This window comes from Musca domestica, unplaced genomic scaffold (assembly GCF_030504385.1).
Source record: "Musca domestica strain aabys unplaced genomic scaffold, Musca_domestica.polishedcontigs.V.1.1 20, whole genome shotgun sequence".
Lineage (NCBI taxonomy): Eukaryota > Metazoa > Arthropoda > Insecta > Diptera > Muscidae > Musca > Musca domestica.
In genome coordinates, this window is record NW_026712250.1 from 2,208,196 (window position 1) to 2,233,992 (window position 25,797).

A 25,797-nucleotide genomic window follows, 5' to 3' on the forward strand; every position below is an offset into this window, starting at 1 on the left:
ATCACGATAAGGCCCACATTATTTAATCCCGAGCTTTCAAATTCGGCAAAAAGTTTTATATTATGTGCAGGCTGATTGTAGAACGATACCTCCCGATTTCCAGTATTTTGAAGGTTCCTACCACAATTACCAACCAAATCAACTGAAACTTAACATTTGGGGTTTCCGGCAGGTCTGTTATCTTTTTGCAAAAAATATTGTATTCAGGTCCAACAATTGGTATAGCTTTCATATGACGGTAGCTCCCGATTATAAGGCGATTTAGTTATGTCCGTCTGCCTGTTCGTCTGTATGTCTATTGAAATCGCGATAGGGTCCGCATTATTTAATCTAGAGCTCTGATCTAGAATTTGGCAAAAATGTTAATATTTTGTGCAGGCTGATTGGTATTTAAAATGGGTTATATTTGTCTACGTTTAGGTATAGCCCCCATATAACGATACCTTCCGATTTCCCTTATTTTAAAAGTTTCTGCCACAATTTTCAACCAAATCAGCTGAAACCTGACATTTGGGGATCCCGGCAGGTCTGTTCCCTTCTTGCAGAAAATTTCCAATTCAGGTCCAAAAATTTGGTATACCACTCATATAACGATATCCACCCCGATTTCCAGTATTTTGAAGGTTCCTACCACAATTTCCAACCAAATCAGCTGAAACTTGCCACTAGAGGTTCTCGATAGGTCTGTTTTCTTCTTGCATAAAATATTCCATCCAGGCCCAATGATTGGTGTAACCCCCATATAACGGTAACTTCCGAATTTCGGTATTTTGAAGGATTCTACCGGATTTTTTCAACCAAATCAGCTGAAGCTTGACAATAAAAATCCTCGGTAGGTCTGTTCTTTTCTTGCCAAAAATTTTCAATTCAGGCCCAAAAATTTGGTATACCACTCATTTAACGATACCCACCCCGATTTCCAATATTTTGAAGGTCCTACCACAATTTCCAATCAACTCATCTGAAACTTGCCAATAGAGGTTCTCGTTAGGTCTGTTTTCTTCTTGCAGAAAATATTCTATTCAGGTCCAATAATTGGTGTAGCCCCCATATAACGGTAATTTCCGAATTTCGGTATTTTGAAGGTTTCTACCAGAATTTTTCAACCAAATTAGCTGATATTTGACATTTGAGGTTCTCGGTAGGTATGTTCTCTTTCTACAAACAATGTTCTATTTAGGTCCAATAATTAGTATAGACCCTAAATAATTGTAAATCCTGATTTTCGGTATTTTGAAGGTTTTTGGCCCAATTTCCAACCAAATCAGCTGAAACTTGACATTTGGGGGATGCCTGAAATGTATGTTCTTTCATTGCAAAAAAAAAAATTGATTAAGGTCCTATGGAACACATTTGAATCCAGATATTTTTATTTAAAAACGGTTTTTTCTTATCTAATAGTGGAGGGTATTAAAAGTTCGGAACTTAATGTTTTTTTAGTTGTTTTTTTATTCCTTTTTGAAATAGTGTCCGAAAAATCCCAAAACGGGAATTAAACTAAATTTGCTTTTAAGGGAAATTTTAGGTTCAATAATTGATATGGCCCCCCATATAACGGTAACTTCGGAGTTACCGTATTTTGAAGGTTCTTACCACAATTTCCAATCAAATCAGTTGAAACTTGACATTTGGGAGTTCTTGTAAGGTCTGCTCCCTCTTTGCAAAAAAAAATCAATCAAGGTCCAGTGCAACGCGTTTGAATCCAGATATTTTTTTTCCCAATAAGTGGAGGGTATTAAATGTTCCTCCTGGAAAATGTAATTTTTTTTTTAGGAAAAGTACCTAAAAGTACCGAATATTATTAAAAAAAAAATCCTATTAAAAACTTTGTTTTGCTGGGGACATTTTAGTTGGGGGACATTAGTAACAAACTAAAATAAAAAATATCGGTACAAGTTTCTATTTCTATTCAAAAGACCTCCGAGTGGTATTTTTTTTCTATAGCAGGAAAAATCTGCTCAGGCTTCCATAAAAAATCTCCTCAAGTTCTGCCTGGACTAAAAATAATCTTTTCAATTCCATTTTAAATTAAAATATCCCTACATACTATCCTTTTTTTAAATAGCGTCGGAAAAATCGAAAGCCCTTAAAGGGAAAATTTTCATTTCTGTTTTCCAGAAACACCTCAATTTCTCAATTAGTCCACCATTTTGGTCTAAACATGGATCATATCTTCAAAAGCGAAATATTTTCATCAATGACTTTATCTGAATTTTACCAAACCCCCCTCTCTCCCTTTATTTAACCGCTATATTTTATTTTGGAATATTTTTTTTTCCTGTCCCTATTTGATTCGATTCGATTTAATTCAGGTGAATCATGTTACATACCATCATCAAAATATGCTGTTACATTTGCATTAATTACAAGATTTTAAGTTTTAATTTTGCTGTTGTTGTTGGGATCGATCTTCATCAGCTCTGCGGCCTAATCGGATGCTCTCATTAGGCCACTGTCTTTGGGGCGAACAAAACAAAACAAAACAAATGACACGGTAAACTTTTGCTGTTTAGCATCAACAAATCGGCTACTGTAAATTTAAATCCGAAAAAAAAAAACAAAAAAAAAAGGTTGTGGGTTCTGCTTTCCCCCTAGAGATGATTCGGGTGGGGAAGGGGGAAATTCGAAACACTCAAGTGTTTTAAAATGCGGCATCTTTTGTTTGTGATATTAACCTTATTGGCGTTGTTGTTGTTGTTGCTGTTGCCGATGACATTTGCTTATCTCAAGTGATTTTTTATAGTGTCAGCGAGACAAGTTTTTGGTTTGGGCCCCCAGCCTCATCACCCATATCCATTACGAAGAACATTCATTCGTTTGCCGTACCTTTCCGAGTTTTTTTTTCTCTTGGTTTTTGATTTTCAATCTGCTTCTATTTAGCCATGGTGCTAATTTACATAATGTTATTTGCGATCGAAACCGTCTTTTAAATTTTGATAGGGCTCATTGTGGCGGCAGCCCCATCAGCAGCCAGCATATGGATCTGTTTTTTTTTTTTTGTTGTTGTTTGGTTTAGAAGCGTGTGATCTTGTGGTGGTTTGTTTGCCGATGCTGGCTTCTTCATCTTTTTCTCGATTCTCTTATTCAAATCGTTCATTTAAATGTATTCTGAAATGTATTCATAAGCACTTTTAAAAGCAATCAGAAAGCTCGGTTTGTTGCCTTTCAGAAACTGTGAAGGGGTGTTGGGGGGGGGGGGGTTTTGATATCTCCAACCGACAAAAAAAATTCATTCATAAAAACGCAAAGAGCTGTTTACAATGTTGACATCAAGCCAAATACAGTGGCAAACAAAAGTGGGAGGCAAAATAAAAGAATTATTTGGGGCGAGGAGGCATTAGTTTGAGGGGATCAAAGTGAGAGGTTTAGATGGATATGATTTATGGAAATATTTAGCATTTTCGAGGGAGAAATAGATACTCACAGAGGGTGAATGGTGTCCGACCTCTCAGAAAATTTTTTTTTACAGATTTGAGGAATGTACCTGGTATAGCGGACTCATATTACCCATATTTTGACTTAATCGAAAAAAAAAAAAAATAAATAAATAGTAATGTGATATGGGAACTTTCAAATAGATTGGATGCTCCCATCCCCGACTTAAAATATCTTGGAAAAGGTCTCACCCGACAAAAAAAAAAGATTCGTAGCCAGGTAATCCTACGAGACAAAGGCTGAGGACATAAACTACTGGGGAAGCAGTAGTCCCTTGTTTCTTTCTCCTTTGGCTCCTTGATCCTTTGGCTCCTTGATCCTTTGACTACTTGATCCTTTGGCTCCTTGATCCTTTGGCTCTTTGATTCTTTGGCTCCTTGATTCTTTAGCTCCTTGATTCTTTGGCTCCTTGATCCTTTGGCTCCTTGAACCTTTGGTTCCTTGATCCTTTGGCTTCTTGATCCTTTAGCTCCTTGATCCTTTGGCTCCTTGATTGCTTGGCTCCTTGATCCTTTGGCTCTTTGATCCTTTGGCTCCTTGATCCTTTGGCTCCTTGATCCTTCAACTCCGTGTCCATTAAAAACTTCCCACTGTTTTTGAGAAAATATATTTTTTTGTAGTCGGACCCCGTTACCTCTTTGTTTGATCCCTTTATACAGGCATAGTGGACGAGTCGGACCCGGTTCTACGCAAAACAGGTCTATCTCTGGATCCAGGAATGATATTAGCGCATAATTTTAAGAGGCATATATTTTGCGATTTCCCAAAATTTTTGTTTTTTTTTTTACTTTTTGGGGGTTTTAAAGGGGTTCCGCATACAAAAAACCCGAGAATTTTGCTATAACTCCCGATCCCCTTAAATATACACTGTTGTATTCCCATCAATTGATAGATAATTCCACCAGGTTTAAAATAATACCCATATTGTCGTCGGTTCGGGCGAACCGGGTTTAACCCGGTTTTGTATCCGAACTTTCGGATCAAATTTTCGGGTACAGGGGTTCACTCTTCTTGAACAAGGTTTTCATTAGCTTTGAAATACAACATGAAGAACCGGTTCAAACCCGGAACTTTCGGGTCAAAATATTCGAGTACACGGTTTAGTCTTGCAGAGAACAACATTTTCATCAGTTTCAAATAAAACATAGATTGAGTAGATCCTGTCTAATCAGTTGAATCCGGTTTTTGTATTCGAAATTTCTTGTTGAATAACCGGATACCGGGTATGAAAAATATTGAGAAAATTTTTTTCCGGATTCAAATGATACCCATTTCGTCGTTGTTTATGTTGAACCGTCCCAACCCGGTTTTCTATCCGAACTTTCGTGTAAAATATTCGGATAATCGGATAACCGTCCTCTAAGAACTAGGTTGTCCTTAGCTTCACTCGAACGTCTTGAACCGGTTTTAATCCGGAACTTTTCAAATTTTCGCATCAAAATATTCGAAAACCCGATTCAGTCATGCAGAGAACAACATTTTCATTAGTTTCAATTTGAACCGGACTTAAATCGGCTTTTTCAGAACTATCGGATCAAATATCTGGGTATCCAGCGTGTCAAAATTATTCCAAACAACCCTTCTCATCAGCCGTCAAATGGAACTAAGATTGAGTAGAACGCTGATCTGATCCATAGAAACGGATCGTACCCACTTTTCAAATATAACCCACATTCAGTAGAACCGGTTTTATTCGTGGAACCGGTTCATATCCGTGTTTTTGTAACCAAAATGCCGATAGACCGAGAAAAAATACTTTCCTAATTTAAATGAGTCACACATATTCATCCGTTCAGTATAACCGGTCCTTATCCGGTTTTTTATCCGAAATTTCAAGTCAAATATTCGGGTACCCGGATCCGTCATCCTAGAATAAAGTTTTCATCGGTTTCCAATTTATACCCATTTTTGGTAGAACCGGTCTAATCCCTAGAGCTGGATCAATTCGTAGAACCGGTTTAAATCCGGGTTTTTGTATGCAAAATATTAATGTCAAATGACCGGATTTGCCAAAAAACAAAGCATTCCGGGAAACAAATAATACCCACATTATAATCGGTTTAGCTGTACCGGTTTTAAGTCCGAACAGGCTTCCAGGTCCGTCGCCCTAAAACAAGGTTTTCGGTCTAATGCTCCTTAAATAGGTGAGAGCATCAGAAAAATTCTCTCCAAAATCGTTGTAAAAAAATGCTCCTCCAAGAAAATCGGATAGTTTTCTCTAAACCCTTTCAAATTCCAATTAAGTAGCCCCCGAAATTTTGTCCCCCACAGTTACCCAGCCATGGATCTCCTTTAGTTTTTGGCAAGGATCTCCAAAACATTGCGTGTGGCAGGAAGACAAAAGCCACAGAATATCTCCCCCTCCCCACGGCAAAACAAATGGACCAAATTGATTTTGATCGATAAATCTCCCTCGCATCCAGGCTGGAGTGCTAATTGAATTCTGCCGTAGCTTTTTAAATGTCAATGGCGAGAGCATTTGTTTTAATTAAAGATGTGGTAGTGGTATTTTAAAAAGCCTACTTTACCGTTTGTTGTTAACACTTGTCGCCCTTGTTTGGGGTTCTGTTTTGGCTTTTGTAGGTCGGTGGGGGAAGAGAGAGAGGGGGGGGAGGGGGGACATGCACACCTTTGTGCTTTGCGGGCGCACAGAAGCCAACGAGAGCATTACTTGATTGCTGAGGGTAATAAAAGCTGAAAACGACAAGGATACAACGACGGCTACGACGACCACGACGATGGACAAAAATGTCCAGGTTGAAAATAAATTTGTCTGCAAATAATTGCCGCCACATAGCTAACAGAAGCTTAACGGCCGACACGCAACCGGGCACTCATCTAGTGGTGGCTGGTCGGCTGGCCGGCTGACTGGTTGGTGTGTGCATTATCACCAGCCGGAGGAGAGAAACAGACAAAGAGTACCCATCCAGCAGAATTTCATTAAGCACCTTTAGCTTAAGTTCTGTTTTTATTGTCGCTGGCATTGAAGGCCGCTTGCCTTGCTTATCCACACACCACCAACAACAACAACAGCAACGATCACCATGCCAATGATGATGAGGACGACGATGCGACGACAATAACGCCGCCAATATTAACTGAAGAGGAGCTAAGCTGACAATCTTTTAATGGCTCGCTTCGAAACATGAAAAAATACTCAAGTTTTATCGATTAATGTCTCGGTGCTGCTGCTACCGGGCTCTATTGAAAGCTGCCGCCATTCCCGGACGCAAGCGCTCACACAGTGTCGCGCAATAATTTCGGTGTGAGAATCGGTGGCGAATGCGTCCCGCAAAGTTAGCCAAGGAACAGCGCCATTGTAAGTGTTGTATATAAGATTAGAAAATGACAGGCACAGATGGAAAAACGCCTTGGCGAAAGGATGGACGGACGGACGGACGGACGGACGAAGAGGCGGATATATGGCAGAATAAAATGCGACAATATACAGGCGCTAATGTTGTTGTTGCTGGAACAACAGCAAACACCTAGCCATTCCTTAGAAAGATGTCGACGACATATCGCTTGGCCACTTAAACTACCACTTCTCTTTTTTTTTTTAACTGATGCCGCTGATGTCCACTTTGGCCCGGCCGGTGCCTTGGCACGTTGTTGCATGACACCCAGTTTTGTTGGCCTTTGTTGGTGGCCACCGGGCCTCGGTAATAAATGAATGCAATATTCACATGCAACAAACAATTTGATGATATTCCAGATTCCCTGACAAATGTTACAAATGAAGCAAACGCTTGATTGTGGAATGGAACGGAACCGAACGACAGCAGGCTAGCAGAAGCTTTTGCTTCTGGTTCTGCAGGCCATGGGTGTTTAATATTTATTGAGGCTGTTTGGAAAATGGTTTTTCTTTGATCTTTTTCCTCAACTAGGTTTGATTAAAGCAGGAGAACAAATATAAAACTATCAAGGTATTATCTGCAAGAGAGGGAGACATAGAGGGAGAGAGAGGGGAGGGGTGAAGGAGAGTGTGGCCCCATAAAATCCCTACTTAATTGTGGGAAAACTTATCGGCTGGTTTTCGTTTTTTCATTGCGCCAAAGAAACTAATGATTGCTTAGCTCAATAAAATCGCCATAAACCACAAAAGCAATGACCGGCCATTCGATATCTAGCGGAAGTTATAAACATAATTTTTGTTTTGTTTGTTTTGGTGATTTAGGCAACAAATTTGCACAAATTGATGGGAAATTATTGGTAATTAAAATTCGTTAATTTCTTGAAAATAAAAAAAAAACAAATAAGAAATATTCGAAAATAGGAGATAAGCCCCAATCATGGCTCTGTTCCAGAACCTGCAAGAATCTACTAGTTTTGCATTTATTTCCCATTATCATAAAGGAAAAATCAGTTATTGGAGTAAGAAAAATATATGTTCTTGCAGTTCTGGAACAGACCACAGGCTTTACAGGATAGCAGAATTTTGTATTGAAATTATGAAAATTAAAAAAGTTTAAAAAAAGAGAGTTTTTGATACGATTTCCCATCCCATCAATTAACCTCCTTTCCTCTTACCTCACAGACAAGGAAGGTTTACGGAGAAAAAATCTGAGTTTTAAGGGAAAAAGGGAGATTGAATGAGTGAGTTTATCTCTCTCCGACAACTTTTCCCTTTATCTCTTGAAATTGAATGAGCGAGATTTTCTCTGTCTCTCTTCTCTAGACATTTGAACATTTTAATATTTCTTTGGAATATCTGAACTCCCAGCCCTGACCTTAACTCAATTTCCTCTCCGACCTTTTTAAAACCAGAGCAGTTGTGTAATATCTACTTTTCCATGCCTGAACAAAGTTCTCTTCTTTCTTTCATTTGTCTCTTTTATATATATTTTTTTTTGAATATCAGATTTTCCATCCCTGATTTCAGATTTTCCATCTCTATCTCTCCTTTCTGAAAATAATGCCATATCGTTATAAAAAACCCAAAAAAATCAATATTAAATATGTTTTACTATTTAAATATTCAATTATCCATCCCTGAATAGGTCATAAAAATGCTTCATTTTTTCCAAGAAAACATATTTGGAGGCTTTCTTTGAAAAATAGATTTTTGTTTTGAAAAAGGGAGTACCCTTCCAACCCTACGCCCACTTTTACGAAAGTTTTCGGGTTCATTTCAGAATAGTCCTTAGATACAGAGGGTTTCAACTATGGAGAAAAATCTGTCCTATGGTGGTGAGATTTTTCTTCATTAACAAAAAGCGTTCTCTGGACCCAAGTTGTAAAAAATTATTGGTCTTAACGAAAATTACTGAATTTTTTTCCTAAAAAATATTTTTTTAAGAAAATGATTGATTTTTTTTCTAAATTTTTTTTTGCTAAGACCGTAATTTTTTAACAACTGCGGTCCTGAAAACGTATTTTTTTAATAAAAAAAATTCTTAGTACTAGGTGACACATTTTTCTCTATAGAAAAATATCCTCTGTATGTAAGGACTATTCTGAAAATAAACTCGGAAGCTTCGGTCCTGAGAACGTTTTTTTTTTTAAGAATCTCAAACTCCGTTTCTACTCTAAATCGACTTTTTGTCCAATAGATCAGTTTTCAATTGTAAAGAATTTTGTAAAGTGTTTCTAGTATTCAACCCAGATTTGCTTATTAAGTGTCCTGATTTGTTTATTAAGCCCTGATGTTTACATCCCATCCCTGTCTCAATCAAGAAAATATTAATTTCCCATCTCTGTCGCAATCTTAAAATTATGCGCTTGCAATACTCAGTCTTGCTTTGAACTCTCTCTCTCTCTCTCTCCCCATCCCTATTGCAATCGCATAACGTTGATTTGTTTATCTTTCTTTCTCTCTCTATCTGTCTCATAAATTATACTCTCAAACTCCCAATTTGCATGAAATTGTTCCTCTCTCATAAAAAATGTCTTAATTTCTTCTCTCGGGTTTATTGGAGGATTTAAAGGACATTTGTTGGGATATTTCTGATTTCGGTTGAGTTTTAGGGTCTCAGACTCCTAAAATAAGGTGGAGCTCAAAAATACGTCTTAAATAGGAGCTGGAATGATGTTTTTTGAAGGTGACGAAGATACGACCATGGACAAAAATTGAAGACCAGTAGCTAAAGCTTAATCCAGTAGCTAGAGGTGTCTAGACCTTGAGATATTGGAACAAATTTGGATGACACTATGGGGTCTTAAAACGTTTGACTTTTTTTGGAGGTGGCCATTCCAAAGAGCAAAATACAATGGAACCTTGGAGGTTCCTGAACTGAATCTTATTAATCAAAAGTCTCAAACACAGATTTTCATGACATTTTCTGGCACTGGGTTTGTATTTTCTTTACCTCGGCTTAGGATTTTGTGTTAGGCTTATGAGTTAAATATGAAAAAAACAGGAGAGAAAAAAATTGAAAATTAAAAAAAAAAAAGTGAAATTGGAAACCAAAATTCAAAATCCAGTAGCTAAGACTAGCTGGGAAATAAAAGCTTCAGATATTGAAATTGAAATCAGAGAGCAAATTTCCAAATCCTGTAGCTGGGAAATAAAAGCTATAGGAAGGAATGGAAGCAAGACAACAAATCAGAAGTCTATAAACACTCCCTTCTCTTCATGGAAGGTTGTGTACCTATTCTGGTATCCTAAACAGTTGAAGGGCCTCCGAAGAAGTTAAAACATTACAATCAGGATTTCAAAGCCCAATCTTTTGTTTTTTTTTTTTTTTTTTGTATAGATATGGGTTCGTAAGGTATTTTGGCTCTACCGAGCAGTTGTTGTTAAGCCTCTGAGACTTTAGATTTTCAAAATAAGTGGATCGTAAAAAATAGACATAAATGATTGATTTGGAGTATATAGCCATTTGGAGTCTATATAGGGCCAGGTCAGGCATAGGGCCAGGCAAAAATAGTAACTCGTGCCTCCAGTGAGCATAATTTCCTCTACACTCAAAATCAGGGTCATTTAAAACCAATGTAATCAGAGAGTAACAAAATACACTCCTTAATCCAGTAGCTGTTTACATCTCCCACTTAGCCAAGGTTCCTGCATCTGCATTTCGGCCTCAAAAATCTAAGCATCCAGTCTTATTATTAGTTTATATGCCTTGGAAATTTTATGCAATTTTATTTTTTGTGATCTCCTCCAAAAACGAAAGACAAAAAAATGCAACAACATCATGTTCATATTTGGCGGCGCCGTCAATGCAGTCATATACCTGACGCCATGGTGTCGTCCATCATTTGCAAAACACAGCAAATTTTCTACTGGCCGTCTACTGACAAACCCAATTATCCCCAAAGCATATTTTTTTTGTTGCTCGACTCCCAAAACCCCTCGCCAACACACACACACACACATACTCTCCTTTTGTGTTCGTGGACCTGTAAGCCGCCAGCCACCTCTGTGTGTTTTTTTTTTTTTGTCTTCCACTTTGGTCAGAACAAATCGAAAACTGGTAAAAGCAAATGTCATTGCAAATTTGACTTCTCGGCGTGCTTCATTAGTAGTTCGATATGTAAATGTTGCGGCCGATGATGATGATGACGATGACGGTGACGGAGATGTGGTGGATGACGACAACGACGGCCAACAGTTGATGCTTTCACAAATAACCAGCATTGGCCTAAACAATATGCATATGGCCTGGTCTAAAGCAAAAACAACAACAGCAACAACAACATCAAAAAATGAAAACAACTTCAAACCCCCAAAACGAAGAAGAAGTAGAAAAAAAAATGGAGAACATTATTAAAACACACAATGTTTAGCATGCGGCAGAGCAAAGCAAAGCATGGAACAGGCCAGGACGGTGGTGGCGACGGCAGTGGCCGTTAACATGGTTGGGGCCACAAAACGCCGCCCCTTGTGATTTGCAAGTGGCTGTTGGCTGGCTGTTGTTGTTGTTGCTGTTATTGTTATTTCTGTTTTGCTGTATGGCTAATATCTATAGCAGTCGGCCATCCAGCCAGCCAGCCGACCAGCCAAACCGATATTTAAGTGATACAAATTTTTTCCTGTCTTGAACACTTGCAAGCTTATTTGTAGTTGGTTGGCTGGGGCTAGCCAGCCGAATGGCTAGCGGAATGTTTGGCAAAATCTGTTTGAGTGGCTAGCTGGCTGGCTGGCTGGTTTATTGAATAGACAACTCTGCAGCAGCAGAGGCAGTCAAAAACGTGACTGGATTCTCGCTTCATTGGTTTGAGTTTTTTTAAAATCGTGAGCATTCGAACGACACATGTAAGTCATGTATGAAAAAAAAGCAAGAAACTTCTTTGCTCCGAACAGTGTATGTGGCTGGTTAATCTATGAAGAGTTTTTGAATTTTTCCAATTTTCCGTTTTCTTGTTTTTTTTTTTTATTTGATTTGGGCCTGGTTTTAAATGCTCATTCAACATTCATATGAAAATCCAGATGATAAGCAAATGCTGAGGTTGCTTCGATGATGATGACATATGAATATTTTAGCATAAAACTGGCTTAAAGAAAATGAATACTCTTCCAAAAAAAAGTAATAAAACATTGGTTTGTTTTTGGCAAATTATCCAAGCAGCTGTTGACTTTATTACAAATTTTGCCAGGTCTTGAAGACTTTCATTTATCTTCAAATTGAGATTTCGAATAGAAAAAGTATAGTTGACAAAAATATCCAGCTCAGAGGTGCAACACAAAATTATGTGAAGGAGTTCCGCTAGGAAACCATGCTAGACTTCTCGCATAACTTCAGCAGCTCTTTACACTTTTCCGTTTTTCTAATTTTGATAATTTTTATTTTTGAAGCGGACCCTAGAGAATGATTTTAAACTAATTTGGAGGTACTAAAATAATATTTTCTTGCTTGAATACTTGCAAGGATGTCGAGTTGATTTATGTGTGATTTAAATTCTCACAAGATCTCACAATGATAATATTATTACCGTATATTTACCTCGGGTCTCCATACATGATAGTTTTTACTACCAGGGACCCTTCGTTAAAACTTCCCACAAAATTTCACTAATAAATGAAACAAGCCTACAAAAAATCATGCACAGAGGCGTAACACAAAACTATGTGAAAGAGTTCAGTTTGGAAGCAACGCGGGACTTCCCGCATAAACTCTGCAACTTTTTACTGTTGTTCGTTTTCTCAATTTTGGAAATTTTTATTTTTACAGCGGACCCCAAAGAGGAATTCTACACTAATTTGGAGGTACTAAAATAGTATTTTCCTATTTTAATGATTGCCAGGACGTCGAGGTGATTTTTGTTTGATCCTAGGAAATCAACGGCCACACAATGACGATATTTACCTCGGTCCTCAATAATTTGGTGGTTTTTACAACCAGGGCCACTTGGTTAAATCTCCCCACACAGTTCCACGAATAAATAAAATAGTTCACAAAAAATGCAAGTCAAAATCCTAACAAAAATTTATGTGTAAAAGTTCCTTTAGGAATCGACACAGAACTTCCCGCATAACTTCCACAACTTTCTAAAACTTTCCGTTTTTTCAATTTTGATAATTTTTATTTTCAAAGCGGACCCCAAAGAAAAATTCTACACTAATTTGGAGGTACTAAAACAATATTTTCCTATATTAATGATTGCTAGGAGGTCGGGGTGATTTTTGTTTGATTTTTTAAGAAGATTTTAATAATAAGTTTAATTTTCGTTATGTTTTTTATTTCTCTTATATTAAATAGTTAATGATTTTTACAACCACGGACTCTTATTTATATCTCCCCAAAAATAGATTTTTAATAAATAAAATAGTTCACAAAAAATAATGCTCAAAGGCGTAACGCAAAATTATATGAATCAGTTACGTTAGGAAGCAGTGATGGATTTCTCGCATAACTTCCGCAACTTTCTATAACATTCCGTTTTCTCAATTTTGATAATTTTTATTTTTAGAGCGGACCCCAAAGAAGAATTTTGAGCTGATTTGGAGGTACTAAAATAACATTTTCTTACCTTAATGATTGCAAGGAGGTCGAGGTGATTTTTGTTTGTTCCTAGGAAACCGAAGGCCACACAATGACTATATTTACCTCGGATTCCAATATTTGATAGTTTTTACTACCAGGGACTCCTAGTTATATCTCCCCATAAAATGCCCCTAATAAGTAAAGCATTTGACAAAAAAATCCAGCTCAAGTGGTATTTAAAAAAATAACTAAAGTTCCTTTAAGAAACGATCCCGTGCTTCCCACATAACGTCTCCAATTTTCTACAGTTATCCATTTTCCCAATTTCGGCAATTTTTATTTTTTAAGCCGACCTCAAGGAATAAGTTTGCACCCAATTAATCGTCCTCAAATATATATTTCTTGCATTAGTCCTAGCTGGGACGTCGAGCTAATTTTGTTTAGATAAGGAAAGAATAGTTGACTTTGAATTTTAGGCCTGGAGGAGTTTCTACCTGGCTCACTTGACTTGACTTTATAAAGCTAGTTTGATTAGAGCTGCTACCAGATTTCTGGGCTATTTGGCTGAAAATTTTTACAATTTGACTAGAGAGAGAAAGCCGTAAAAGACTTGGCCAATACATTGATGACCGTTTTCCAAGGGATCTTACAAAGCCGCTTTAGATAACTTAATAAGAGCTGTTCCCAGAATAAAATTTAAGAATTTTGTTCTGGATTCATTTTCTATCTCCTCTTGAGGTCTATTTAAGAATTGAAAAACATTTTTGGTTTCGCAAGTTTAAAAATTTTGTTCTGGCTTCATTTTTTTTATCTTCTCTTGGGTCTCTGCCCATTTAAGAATTGAAAATAATTTTTAGTTTCGCAATTTTCTTAAAGACCATAAGTATCCTCTCCATATCCTGCAATTATTGAAAATTCTTCCCTAATGTCCCCTACCAATTTGATGATAATTTCTTTATTACTGTCAAATTATCGGCATTTATTTTTTGAATTCCTTTGCCTTTTCACCTGAAGCCAAATAATATTTGCCATTCAATTCTGGTATCAATTTGCCAATAAGAATCATTAGCAAATTAGCTCTTCTTTAGCAGAGAAGACAAAAAAAAATGGAAAATAATGTACTCCAAATTATCTGTTAATTTGTGAAAAAATCGAGAGAAGAAAAAATAAAAATTCCTAAATTTAAATCAAGAGCGAAAAGTGAATCCTCCCGACATGCAAACTTTATTCTTCGGTATTTCATTGAAAAAATCAGAAAACAGGAGATTGCGTGCCATTAAAATTAGTTCACCACAGAGAAATGAATTCATGAAAACCCTGGCAATGAAAAATCAATCCATTTCGAAAAGCCCAAGAATTTATGGCCGTAATTCGGATGGTCTTACATGCAGGCAGCTGATGCCAAGAGACCAAGCCAACAATCCATGGTGATTGGTGATGATTGGTGTTGGGGACTCTGGCGGTGGTTGTGTATCCTTGTGTGTTTACAAGTAAATGACTTGATTAATCAATCGTCAAATGTCTTGTAAGGAACGTCGTCATCATCATCTTCATCCAGTCTCTCATTGTCCAGCGTGTCACACACACATACACACACGCAGAAAACAATCACATTAACAATTTCATTTTAATGTATTTCTGTTTTGTCCCATTCCGTCACGCATCACAATAAATGTAGGAAACCCAGAAGAGATGGGGAAAAGGGAGAGGGGAGAGAGTAAGCCAACATATGAGCTTACATTTCATCTCCTGGAAAACGAAATCGCCATGGATGGGGATGAAGACACAACTCACATGTAATCAATGGCCAGACACGGCAGCAGCACCGTCGACATCCTCATGAAATTGTCTTTAGTTGTTACAACACTTGCAACTTGCCAGCCCGCTTGTTGTACGACAATTTTTAAGTTGCCACAACTTTGCCGAAAATGGTTGCAAACAATTTTGCGAGAATTCCTGCTGTTTAAGCACAAGCTGTAGCCACTGAACTCTTCGCTGAAGTGACAGTAACGGACAAATTTTCCTCTATCGACCCAAATACGGTAACGGTTCTGTTGGCAATTGCTCGCCTCCAATAATTGTCTGTTAACGCGTTTCGCGTAGTGTGTTGATTACTTTTGCACCCGCTTGATGGACGAGCGTGTAAACTCACAGTTCGTACAACGCGACATTGTCGTCTTCGAACTTCTCATGAAGCCCAAACACCGACTGCATCATTGTTAAAATATTGTCACATAATTGGCGGCTGTTGATCGATTACTTTTTGTTTTTGGTCAGCCGGACGGCCAGTCAGTCAGGCAGGCAGTCAGCCAGCTAGGCAGGGGCACAGGCATCTTTTGGATTCAAGCGGCATTTGTGGGTTTCTCTGGGCAAATGTGAGGAAAGACAGTGGTTTTGTTAAAGAGAAAAGGAATTATTTTGATTTGGAAAGTGAATTTAGGGACACAATAAAATATGGAAGAATCTGGCGCCCAATCAATTTTAAATGACAACTTTCCTATATTAAATGCAAATTGTATGGGAAGAAGACAGCTTCTAGAGACATTTCCATTTGGAGATCTCAAAAACATTAGAAGTTAAGAAATAGTTAAAAAAAAATAATAAAAAAACTAATTAAGGTACGAATTGAAAAATGTGGCGCCCAATCAATTTTAAATGAAAATTTATATATATTACACGCGGATAATGTGAAAGAAGCCAGCTTTTTTATGACTTCGAGAGACATTTTCATTTAGAGAAATTGAAAATATTAGTCTTTAAAAAAATATTTTGAAGAAATAATAATAAGCCACTAATTTAAAGACACAACAATCTCGTGAAAAATCTGGCGCCCAATCAATTTTCAAGTGAAATTTCCATACACACATAAATGTTGGTAAATGTAGGAATAAAAATACTTCTCTGCCAGCTTCCATAAACATTTATATTTGGAGAATCGGTAAAAAAATATAATTAAAAATTAATAACAAGTCCTTAAAAAATATCGATAGAAAATATTAAAAATAACTATGTGAAAAACTTTTTTTAGGAAGCAATGCTAGATTTCTCGCATATCCTCCAGAATTTCCTCCCAATTTCGGTTTTCACAATTTTTCCAATTTTCATTTTTAGAGCGGACCCTAAAGAAAAAACTGTATAATTTTGGTGACACTAAAATAATATTTTCGTGCTGGAATATTTGTCGGGAGGTCGAGGTACTTTTGTTGAAATGAAATTTTATTAGGAAGCAATGCTAGACTTTTTGTATAAGGTCTACAATTTTCTTAGTTTTTCCTTTTTTCCAATTATGATAATTTTCATTTTTAGAGCGGACCCTAAAGAAAAAACTGTATGATTTTAGTGACACTAGAATTATGTTTTCTTGCTGGAATACATGCCGGGAGGTCGAGGTACTTTTCATGAAATCAAGTTTTATTAGGAAGCAATGCTAGACTTTTTGTATAAGACCTACAACTTTCTTAGATTTTCCCTTTTTTCAATTATAATAATTTTAATTTTTCAAGCGGACCCTAAAGAAAAAAGCGGTATAGGTTTGTTGACACTGAAATAATGTTTTCTTGCAAAAATACTTGCTGTGAGGTCGAGGTACTTTTGTTGAAATAAAGTTTTATTTGGAAGCAATGCTAGACTTTTTGTATAAGGCCTACAATTTTCTAAATTTTTCCCTTTTTCTAATTATGATAATTTTTATTTTTCAAGCGGACCCTAAAGAAAAAAGGGGTACAGGTTTGTTGATACTGAAATAATGCTTTCTTGCTGAAAAACTTGCCGGGAGGTCGAGGCACTTTTGTTGAAATGAATTTTTATTAGGAAGCAATGCTAGACTTTGTGTATAAGACCCACAATTTTCTCAGATTTTCCTTTTTTCCAATTATGATAATTTTCATTTTCAGAGCGGACCCTAAGGAAAAAACTTTATGATTTTGGTGACACTAGAATTATGTTTTCTTGCTGGAATACATGCCGGGTGGTCGAGGTACTTTTCTTGAAATCAGGTTTCATTAGGAAGCAATGATAGACTTTTTGTATAAGGCCTAGAATTTTCTTAGCTTTTCCTTTTTTTATATTTTCATTTTTCAAGCGGACCCTAAAGAATAGATTAGTACCGATTTTGTGTTACTAAAATACTTTTTTTCTTGCTTGAATGCAGGCATGGAGGTTAAGATGAATTGTGCCATAAGTTCCCTTAAGAAACGGCACTGGACTTTCAGCACAACCGTCCACTATTTTTTTCCAAATTTGCGTTTTCCTAATTTCGACCTTTTTTATTTTTAAAGCGGACATCAGAAATCTATTTTATATCGATTTTGGTGTCCTTGAAAAAAATCCGTCTTTCTTTAATCCCAGCCGGGAGATCGAGAAAATTTTAAAAAAATCCCCAAAAAAAGAATGGTTGGTGCTTTCCAATGTCAAAACCATCTTCTTATTCTCAATAACGCTTGTGGAGGACACAATTCCTTTAAAAACGTAGTCTAAGTCTGATCGGCTTGCCCCTTCCAAACCACTGTCCCAACCCAACAATTGATGTGTGATTGCTCTGTGTGTCACTTATTGTCGTTTGTTTTTGGTCTGATGAATCAAGTAATTTTGTCATCATTCCGGCACAACTGATCGACAATGCCTGCATATAAAAATCTTAACGGCCATAGATTTTCTGGCAGAGCCAAGTTTAAAGTCATAAATTAAAGAGACTATGAAAGGAGCTCAGCAGGAGTTAATGATAGTTGCCAATATGGGTGACAATTTAATTGGAGTATTGACAAAGCATCTCTTATCCCCTCGTTCAAGAGAGACTTGCTGGTACTCTTACTCCACATAACAAATTATGCAAAGTTTTCTCTTTTTGAAGCAGGAACTCTCTGCTTGGCCTCTGATTTGTATCTTAAACTTACACTTGTACGAGTCGGAGAATTAGTAGGAAGCATCATAAATCACTAAACAAATTAGAGAGCCGCCAGCTATTTACTTTGTTAACAACACTTCTTTCGTTTGCTTTCGGAGGCTCAGCTTGTTTATGGGCCACAAGAAAAACAAGAAGTTCACCCTGGCGCCACAGAGTTCAATCAATTATTTATAAATGCCCGAAAATGCTTATGCGCACACACTGGCGAACAAAGCAGCTTTTGGCTACTTATGTGATGGTCACTGCCAAAAACTCAGCGGAAGGCAAAAGAGCAAGCCAGCCAGCCAGCATCATCACCGTCAGTTGTGCCGAGGAGATGGCATTTCTTTCTCTTTTCTTTCTTTGCTTTTTTCGGAGGATTTCACATGCGAGACGAGATATTACCCACAAACACGTAATCTCCCAATTAGGAGGCTGTAGTCTTCTGTAGAGGCCAACAGCAAGGTGTGTACAGCTCTGTTGCCAACTTTGGCTGCTGATTCAGCGCGACCTCTTTTTTCCAATTTCAAGTGGCCAAGAAGACACACACAAGTTTTTTGGTAGACATATCAATATATTAATTGTCTGAACTCGCCAACGGCCTTCTTGGCTTTGAGGGACCCACCGCAAGATTGCATCCAGGAATTCAAATTTCACACGGTGCTGATTCGTGCTTTTTTCGGCTTAATAATGTCATCGTTTGGCTAGAACACACACGAAGCCGGAGGATACTAAACTCAACTCTTAATTAGTCTTTGGCGCTGATAAGGAAAAGCTTTTTTGTCCATCCATAGCCATCGCATATTTCCCAACTCTTCCACCGCTCTCTGACGGGTTGTCTGTCTGTCTACCTGATTACAAATGTCCACAAATATGTTGAAATGTACAAAATGCCGCGACACATATGCGACTAAAGAACAATTAAATTGAATTGAAACCCCTAAAATCAGACCATAATTTGTCGATTTAATGACTTTTTGGAAAACGACTGGGAAAATGAAATTGAATGAGTACAGTAACACGAAAACAGTGTTCGGCCAGGCAGAATATGACGAAATTCACGAACATTTTTTGTAAAAACCCCAAGGTATTCTCACTCAAAAATTCTTAAAACGAAGCCCGATTTTTATCAAAATAAAATGCGTTATAAATATATATTTAAAAATTACCACAAAATAATGTGAAAAAATTCCTTTAGGAAACAGCGATAGGACTCCCGCACAATGCCTGCTACTTTCTTCAGTCTTCGATTTTTTCAGTTTTCATAATTTTTATTTTTAAAGCGGACCTTAAAGAATGTAATTACAAAGAAAAGCTGGTCCTAAACTAAGTCTTTCGTGCCTTACTCCTTGCTGGGAGGTCGAGGTCGTTGTTTACACATTACAGGCGTTTGATCCTAACAATGTTAATACTTTCTTTATCTCTAAACTTCAATAAGTTATTATTTTATATCCAACGAAGTCTCACTTATATTTTTCAATAGAATCCTTTTTATAAATAGGAAAAAAATCCAGCTTAAAGGTCTACAACAAATTTTGGAAGAAATTTCCTTTAGTTCCTTTGAGCATACCACAAAATAATGTAAAAAAATTCCCTTAGGAAACAACGCTATATCTCCGGCGCAAGGCCTGCAATTTTCTTCAGTCTTCGATTTTCTTAGTTTTCATAATTTTTATTTTTAGAGCGAACCCTTAAGAATATAGTTACAAAGATAAATTGTTCCTAAACTAAGACATTGTGGCTCTACTCCTTGCTGGGAGGTCGAGGTCATTGTTTACACATTACAGGTGTTTGATCCTAACAATGTAAATATTCATTGTTTTATCTTCAATGAAGTCTCACTTATATTTTTTAATAGAATCCTTTTTATAAATAGGAAAAAATCCAGCTTAAAGGTCTAAAACAAATTTTGGAGAAAAGTTCCTTTAAGCATACCACAAGATAATGTAAAAGAATTCCCTTAGGAAACAACAATATACCTCCCTCAAAATGGCTGCAATTTTCTTCAGTCTTTGATTTTCTTAGTTTTTATAATTTTTATTTTTAAAGCGGATCCTAAAAAATAAAATTATAAAGATTAATTGGTCCTCAAATAAGTCTTTCTTGCCTAAATCCTTGCTGGGAGGTCGAGGTCGTTTTTACACATTTTGATATTAAATACTTAATAATGTTAATATTTTTTTATCTCTGAACTGAAATAAGTGGTTATTTTATTTTCAACAAAGTCTCATTCATACTTCCCAATAGAATCCTTTTTATACATAAAAAGTTTAAAAAATCCAGCTCAAAGGCCTACCAAATTTTGGGGAAAAGTTTCTTCAGGAAACAACGACAAAGTTTCTTCAAAAAAACAACGGCCTCTCGGCCAACGTCTACCATTTCCATTGGCTTTCAGTTTTCTCACTTTCGACAATTTTTATTTTTTAAGCGGACCCTATAGAATAATATTGCAACGATTTATAAGCACTCAGAGAAGTATTTCTTACTTTAGTCCTGGCTTGGAAGTCGAGGTAACTTTGAAAGTCTAAGAACAAAACAAGGATCTTACGTTATCGCTAAACTTAAAATGCTGCTTCTTTTAAAACCTTTGTTTTGTTTTAACTTTCCCCCCATGAAATCATTTCCAAGAATCTCCTGCTTGTCATAATTTCTCTGCCGGTTACTGTATTTTTTTTCAACACAAAAAAAAGGTCGCAAAAAAATCCATTACATTCCCCACAAAGGCTGTGACTTCGATTCCCATCGATGACAATTTTTTTGCTAGCGTTTTAAAAATGGCGTCGCTTAATTATAAGACGCATCATGCTGTGTCATTTTTAACTAGCTGCTGTTGCCTTGATGCCGGATTTCACAGGCTGCTAGCTGGCTGGCTGGCTGACTACACATAGCCATGGACAATGTGTGTGGTCCGTACTTTTCTGCATAATAATCAGCGACTGGAATTCATTCATTCAATAAACAGCAATTCGTTGATTCTCTCAAATCGCCAACCAACAAATGCTGGTGGTGGTGATTTGCTTTGTTTTAGATTTTGTTGCTGTTCCTTTTTTTTAAAAAAAACTCTTGGCAAAAGCTAAACTGTCTAGCCAGTTATGCGATTTATTCAACAAAGTCTAAAAACAGATTGAAAACTACTGGAGTTGTTGTCGCTGCTGCCATCGCCGCCATGGTCTGTGGCCGTTGTCGTTTAAATGAAGTGATCGTTTAAATTGTTGAATCAGTGAATGCTGTTGTACGATTCGAATCCCAGGCAATTGGAATTGTTGAACACAGATTTGATTTGTTACGTTTTATTTCATTTCGTTGAGAGGGGAGACTTTAATCGTGCCGCCGCCACCGTAAGTTTGGCTTACACAAAATTATGGTAATTAAAAAGGTGTTTCGTTTTTTTTCTACTCGGGGTTGCCAGTATTACAATTTCTTTTCAATGGGATAACAGGCAGTTTTTAATATTTTGGAGATATAAGAGTATCAAGAGACTGAAAATATTACAGTCGTCATTAGAAAAATTTAGCCGGGAAATCTGCCCACATTTTCTGTAAAAACCAAACTTTTTAGGATCTTATGCATAGTTTCTGGCATATCTTGTATTACATTTAATATGGCATAATTTTTGGTGTTCTAATAATTTTTATATTTAGAACGGATGCCAATGAACCTTATCAAACCAACAATAAGTCCTTCTTAACAGATTTTTAGTTAGAAAACTTTACGATGGCGTTGAGGTAAATTGAGTACTTATTCCAACTTATTTATAACTTTTATGAATTTTTATATTAAGACTGGGATATTTTTTATCCAATATATGAGTGAAAGGTCTCTCCTGGAGGATCGTATCATGCTGAAGAGATTACTGTCTTGGTAGAAAAAACTAAGCCGGAAATCTGTCGACATTTTTGTAAAAAAAAGCTCTTTAGGATCTTATGCATAGTGCCTGGTATATCTGCCGTTATATTTAAGATACCTTAGCTTTTGCTGTTCCAGTAATTTTTATATTTAGAACGGATGCCAATGAACCTTACCAAACCAATATTAAGTCCTTCTTAATAGATTTTAAGCTTGAAAACTCTACGATGGCGTTGAGGTAAATTGGGTACTTTTTCCAACTTGGTTATAACTTTTATGAATTTTTATATTAAGACTGGGATAGTTTTATCCAATATATAGTAGAAATGTGTCTTCTGGAGGATCATATCTTCCATATTTTTTCCTCTTTTTTACGGAAATGGTGCTTCATAGTCAGATATATAGGTTAATACATATGTTCGTATCGAAATCACACCTTGTCGCATATCTTGGAATTTTTTCCTCGTAATTGAAATTTTCCTATCTTTAATAATTTTTATATTATATAATTTTTATATTCAAAGAATAATGGGGTACAAATTTTCCGTCATTCTCAAGTGATCTTAAGACCGTAAACTTCATCAATTCATTGATATAAATTTGTTAATTATGGTAAATTTTACTTGAAGAAAATCGTCATTCCAATACAAAAACAAATGGCTTACCATAAAAATATTTTTATCCAGTACACAAATGGAGAAAAGCCTTTCCTGGAAGACTATATCCTCATAATAATTTCGCCTTGGCTTCCGAGAACATAGTCTTGTAGGAAAAAATTTGCTTCATATGGAAAAAATGTATGCTCGTTTAGGATCTAACGCACACGTTGCCGCATATCTTCTATTGCGGTCCATTTCATTTCAATTTTCTAGTTTTTAGCAATTTTTATATTCAGTGCGGTTATCGAAGAATCGTAGGGTACAAATTTTCCCTTATTCTCAATTGATCTTAAGACCTTTAACTTGATCAATTCATTCATGTAAATTTATTGGTTATGATAAATTTTACTTGCAATGTTTACCATTTTCATACCAAAACAAATAGCTTATCATAAAAAATATTTGTATCTAATGCGAGTGGGAAAAAGGACCTTTCGAAGGCTATATATTCATAATATTTCTCCATTTATAGAGTACTTTAAAAAAAAATTGGTTCGAGATAGGAAAAAATGTATGCCCGTTTCGGATCCAACGCACACCTTGTCGCATATCTTCGATTACGGTGTATTAAATTACGATTTTCTGGTCTTTAGCAATTTTTATATTTAGAGCGGCTATCAAAGAATGGTAGGATATACAATTTGTACTATTTTTAATGGGCCTTAATACCCAAAACTTGATCAAGTCATTGAGGCGATTTTTCTGATTATTTTGAGTATTTAAATCCTAATTTACTGTCTTCAGGCAAAATGTATAGTTTTTCTGCCAACAAATTATGAATCCTGAGAGAAAGGGAGTCTCTTATTCTTAAATCGATTCGGCATTTAAAGAAATTAGTCAAAATTTTTGAGGAACCCTGTCCTGAGTTCTAGATAAAGTTATTTTTCCTTAAAAACCTCATCATAACAGAAAACTTTTTTTACCCAACCCTAACAGAATGACTAAAATGTCCTGGTTTTTTCCCAAAAATTTTAAATTTTTTTTCTTTGAATATTGCTGTTGTTGGCAAATTTTGAAAATATTTTTAAAAAATGGAAGGAAAAATTCAATCAAAGAATTTGAAAACGCAAGCCCAGAGTTCTTTTTCCTTAAAAACATAATTTTCAAAGCAACAATTTCTCTCGAACCCTGAAAAAATGACTAAAATTTCCAGGTTTTTTCTACAAATTTTTAAAACAATATTTTTTGAATGTGGGTTCCTTGGTAAATTTTTGAAATTTTTTTGGAAAGAAAAATCAATTTTCAGTTTATAAAAGTTATTCAGAATCAGTTCAGTCAAAATTGCCCTAATCTTTGACCCAAAATTTAAATTTTGAAAACGGTAACTCTGCCCAATTTTTGGCCAAATCTTCATGTCGTTGTTTTTAGTATTGTTGTTGTTTTTAGTATTGTTGTTGTTTTTAGTATTGTTGTTGTTTTTAGTATTGTTGTTGTTAATGTGGGCTTGTAATCAACTTGTCGTCTCTGTCGGCTCTACATGTGAGGTCCATTCGACGACTTCGGCGGCGGCGGTCTCTTATAATAACAGCAGCGTACAAAATTAACCACAAACTAAATTCATATTTATGATAGACCAATAGCCCCGGTCTGAAGATCAAGAAGAAAACACGAATTTGTGTAGGGTAAAACAACAACAACAACAACGGGCTGAAGGAAAAAAATTGAAACGAAATAAATCTCAGAATTGAACGTTTGTGAGTTGTAATCGAAGAGTTATGGGCATTATGGAAAACAAGTCAACGAACACGATTATTATTGGAGTTTGGGCAGGCATTGGGAGATGGCGTGTAATGGCCGTGGTAGGAGAGAAGGGGGCTCGAACTGAAACCCCACATTAAGGCCACACACACACTCTTTTAGAATAGTTTGCAATTTGATTGTGGGTGGCCATTGTGTGGCAAATTTTTTTTTTTTTTGTTTGTCTTTTCTGAAAGACTTGCCAAACTATGGCTGGCGGGATGGATAGATGGATGTCTATTCCTGCACCATGGTTTGGCCAGTACCAGTTTTACATATTTTATTAATCCATATCCCGGTTTTTTGTTTTTTTATTATGTCTCTGTCAACTCGGGGAGCCATTGTGCCTCCTAGACCCAGTTCGATCCACAAGTCCACAAGAACACCACCAAATCAAAATCATTCAACCAATCAATTGCTGTATGCCTGGCATGTTGGATACACTGTGTCCCAACAACAACAAACACCCAGATCACAGCCTTTGCTGCTGATGTTGGTGTTGTTGTTGTTGTTGCCATTGCTTGTTTTGATGAGGATGATGACACAAAAGCCTATTGCCTTGAATGTTAAACTGAACTGAACCTAAAAACCAACAACAATCGACAAAAATCTCTCATTCTGTTCTTGTTCTTTTTTTCCCCAACTTTGTTTTCCATTTGCAGACGATACTCAATTCCATGCACAAATATCAACCCCGGTTTCATTTGGTGCGAGCCAACGACATTATCAAACTACCATACTCCACGTTCAGGACGTACGTTTTCAAGGAGACGGAATTCATAGCTGTGACTGCATATCAAAATGAAAAGGTATGTAAAGGTATCCACCTCACCTCACCCGCCCCCTAGCTGCTCACTAACAAATCAATGATAATTCTCCACACGTCCTGTGCGAGTGTGTGTCGAAAACGAGAGAGAGAGGAGCATGAGAAGAGGCCACCTATTTCTCTGTGTGTTGATGAATGAATATCTGACAAACTAACGTTATTTTTTTGCAAATTTCTTTTGTTTTTCTTCCTTTTTAACGCTGTGTGCTGCCTGCTGCCCGTCCTGCCACCCTGTGAAATGCAGATAACCCAATTGAAAATCGACAACAATCCCTTTGCCAAAGGTTTTCGCGATACTGGCGCCGGAAAAAGGGAAAAGAAGTGAGTATCACTAGAGTTTAATTTGAAATGTCATCTGGTTTTTCTCTTAAAATATAAATTTCGGAATTTCCAAGGGAAAAAAATATTGAAAATAATTTATAAAATTTTGAAATTTGTCGCTGAGGATTTTAAGGATATGGATGATCAAAATTATTAATTTCAAATATATTTGAAGAGTATTTTCATACGTTTTAACGTTTTAACGGAACCACTAGTTTCGAAATA

At 36.4% G+C, this 25,797-nt stretch overlaps 1 protein-coding gene across 5 annotated transcripts in view; it reads left to right on the forward strand.

The window, feature by feature from the left end:
* Positions 1 to 25,797, forward strand: part of LOC101891159 (optomotor-blind protein) — a 167,507-nt gene that overhangs the window by 128,056 nt on the left and 13,654 nt on the right. For all 5 annotated transcript variants that reach the window (XM_059122343.1, XM_059122347.1, XM_059122346.1 and 2 more), the window contains exons 5-6: positions 25,088 to 25,234; positions 25,496 to 25,572. In XM_059122343.1, the coding sequence (XP_058978326.1) occupies positions 25,088 to 25,234; positions 25,496 to 25,572 (224 nt within the window). The remainder of the gene's footprint in view (positions 1 to 25,087; positions 25,235 to 25,495; positions 25,573 to 25,797) is intronic.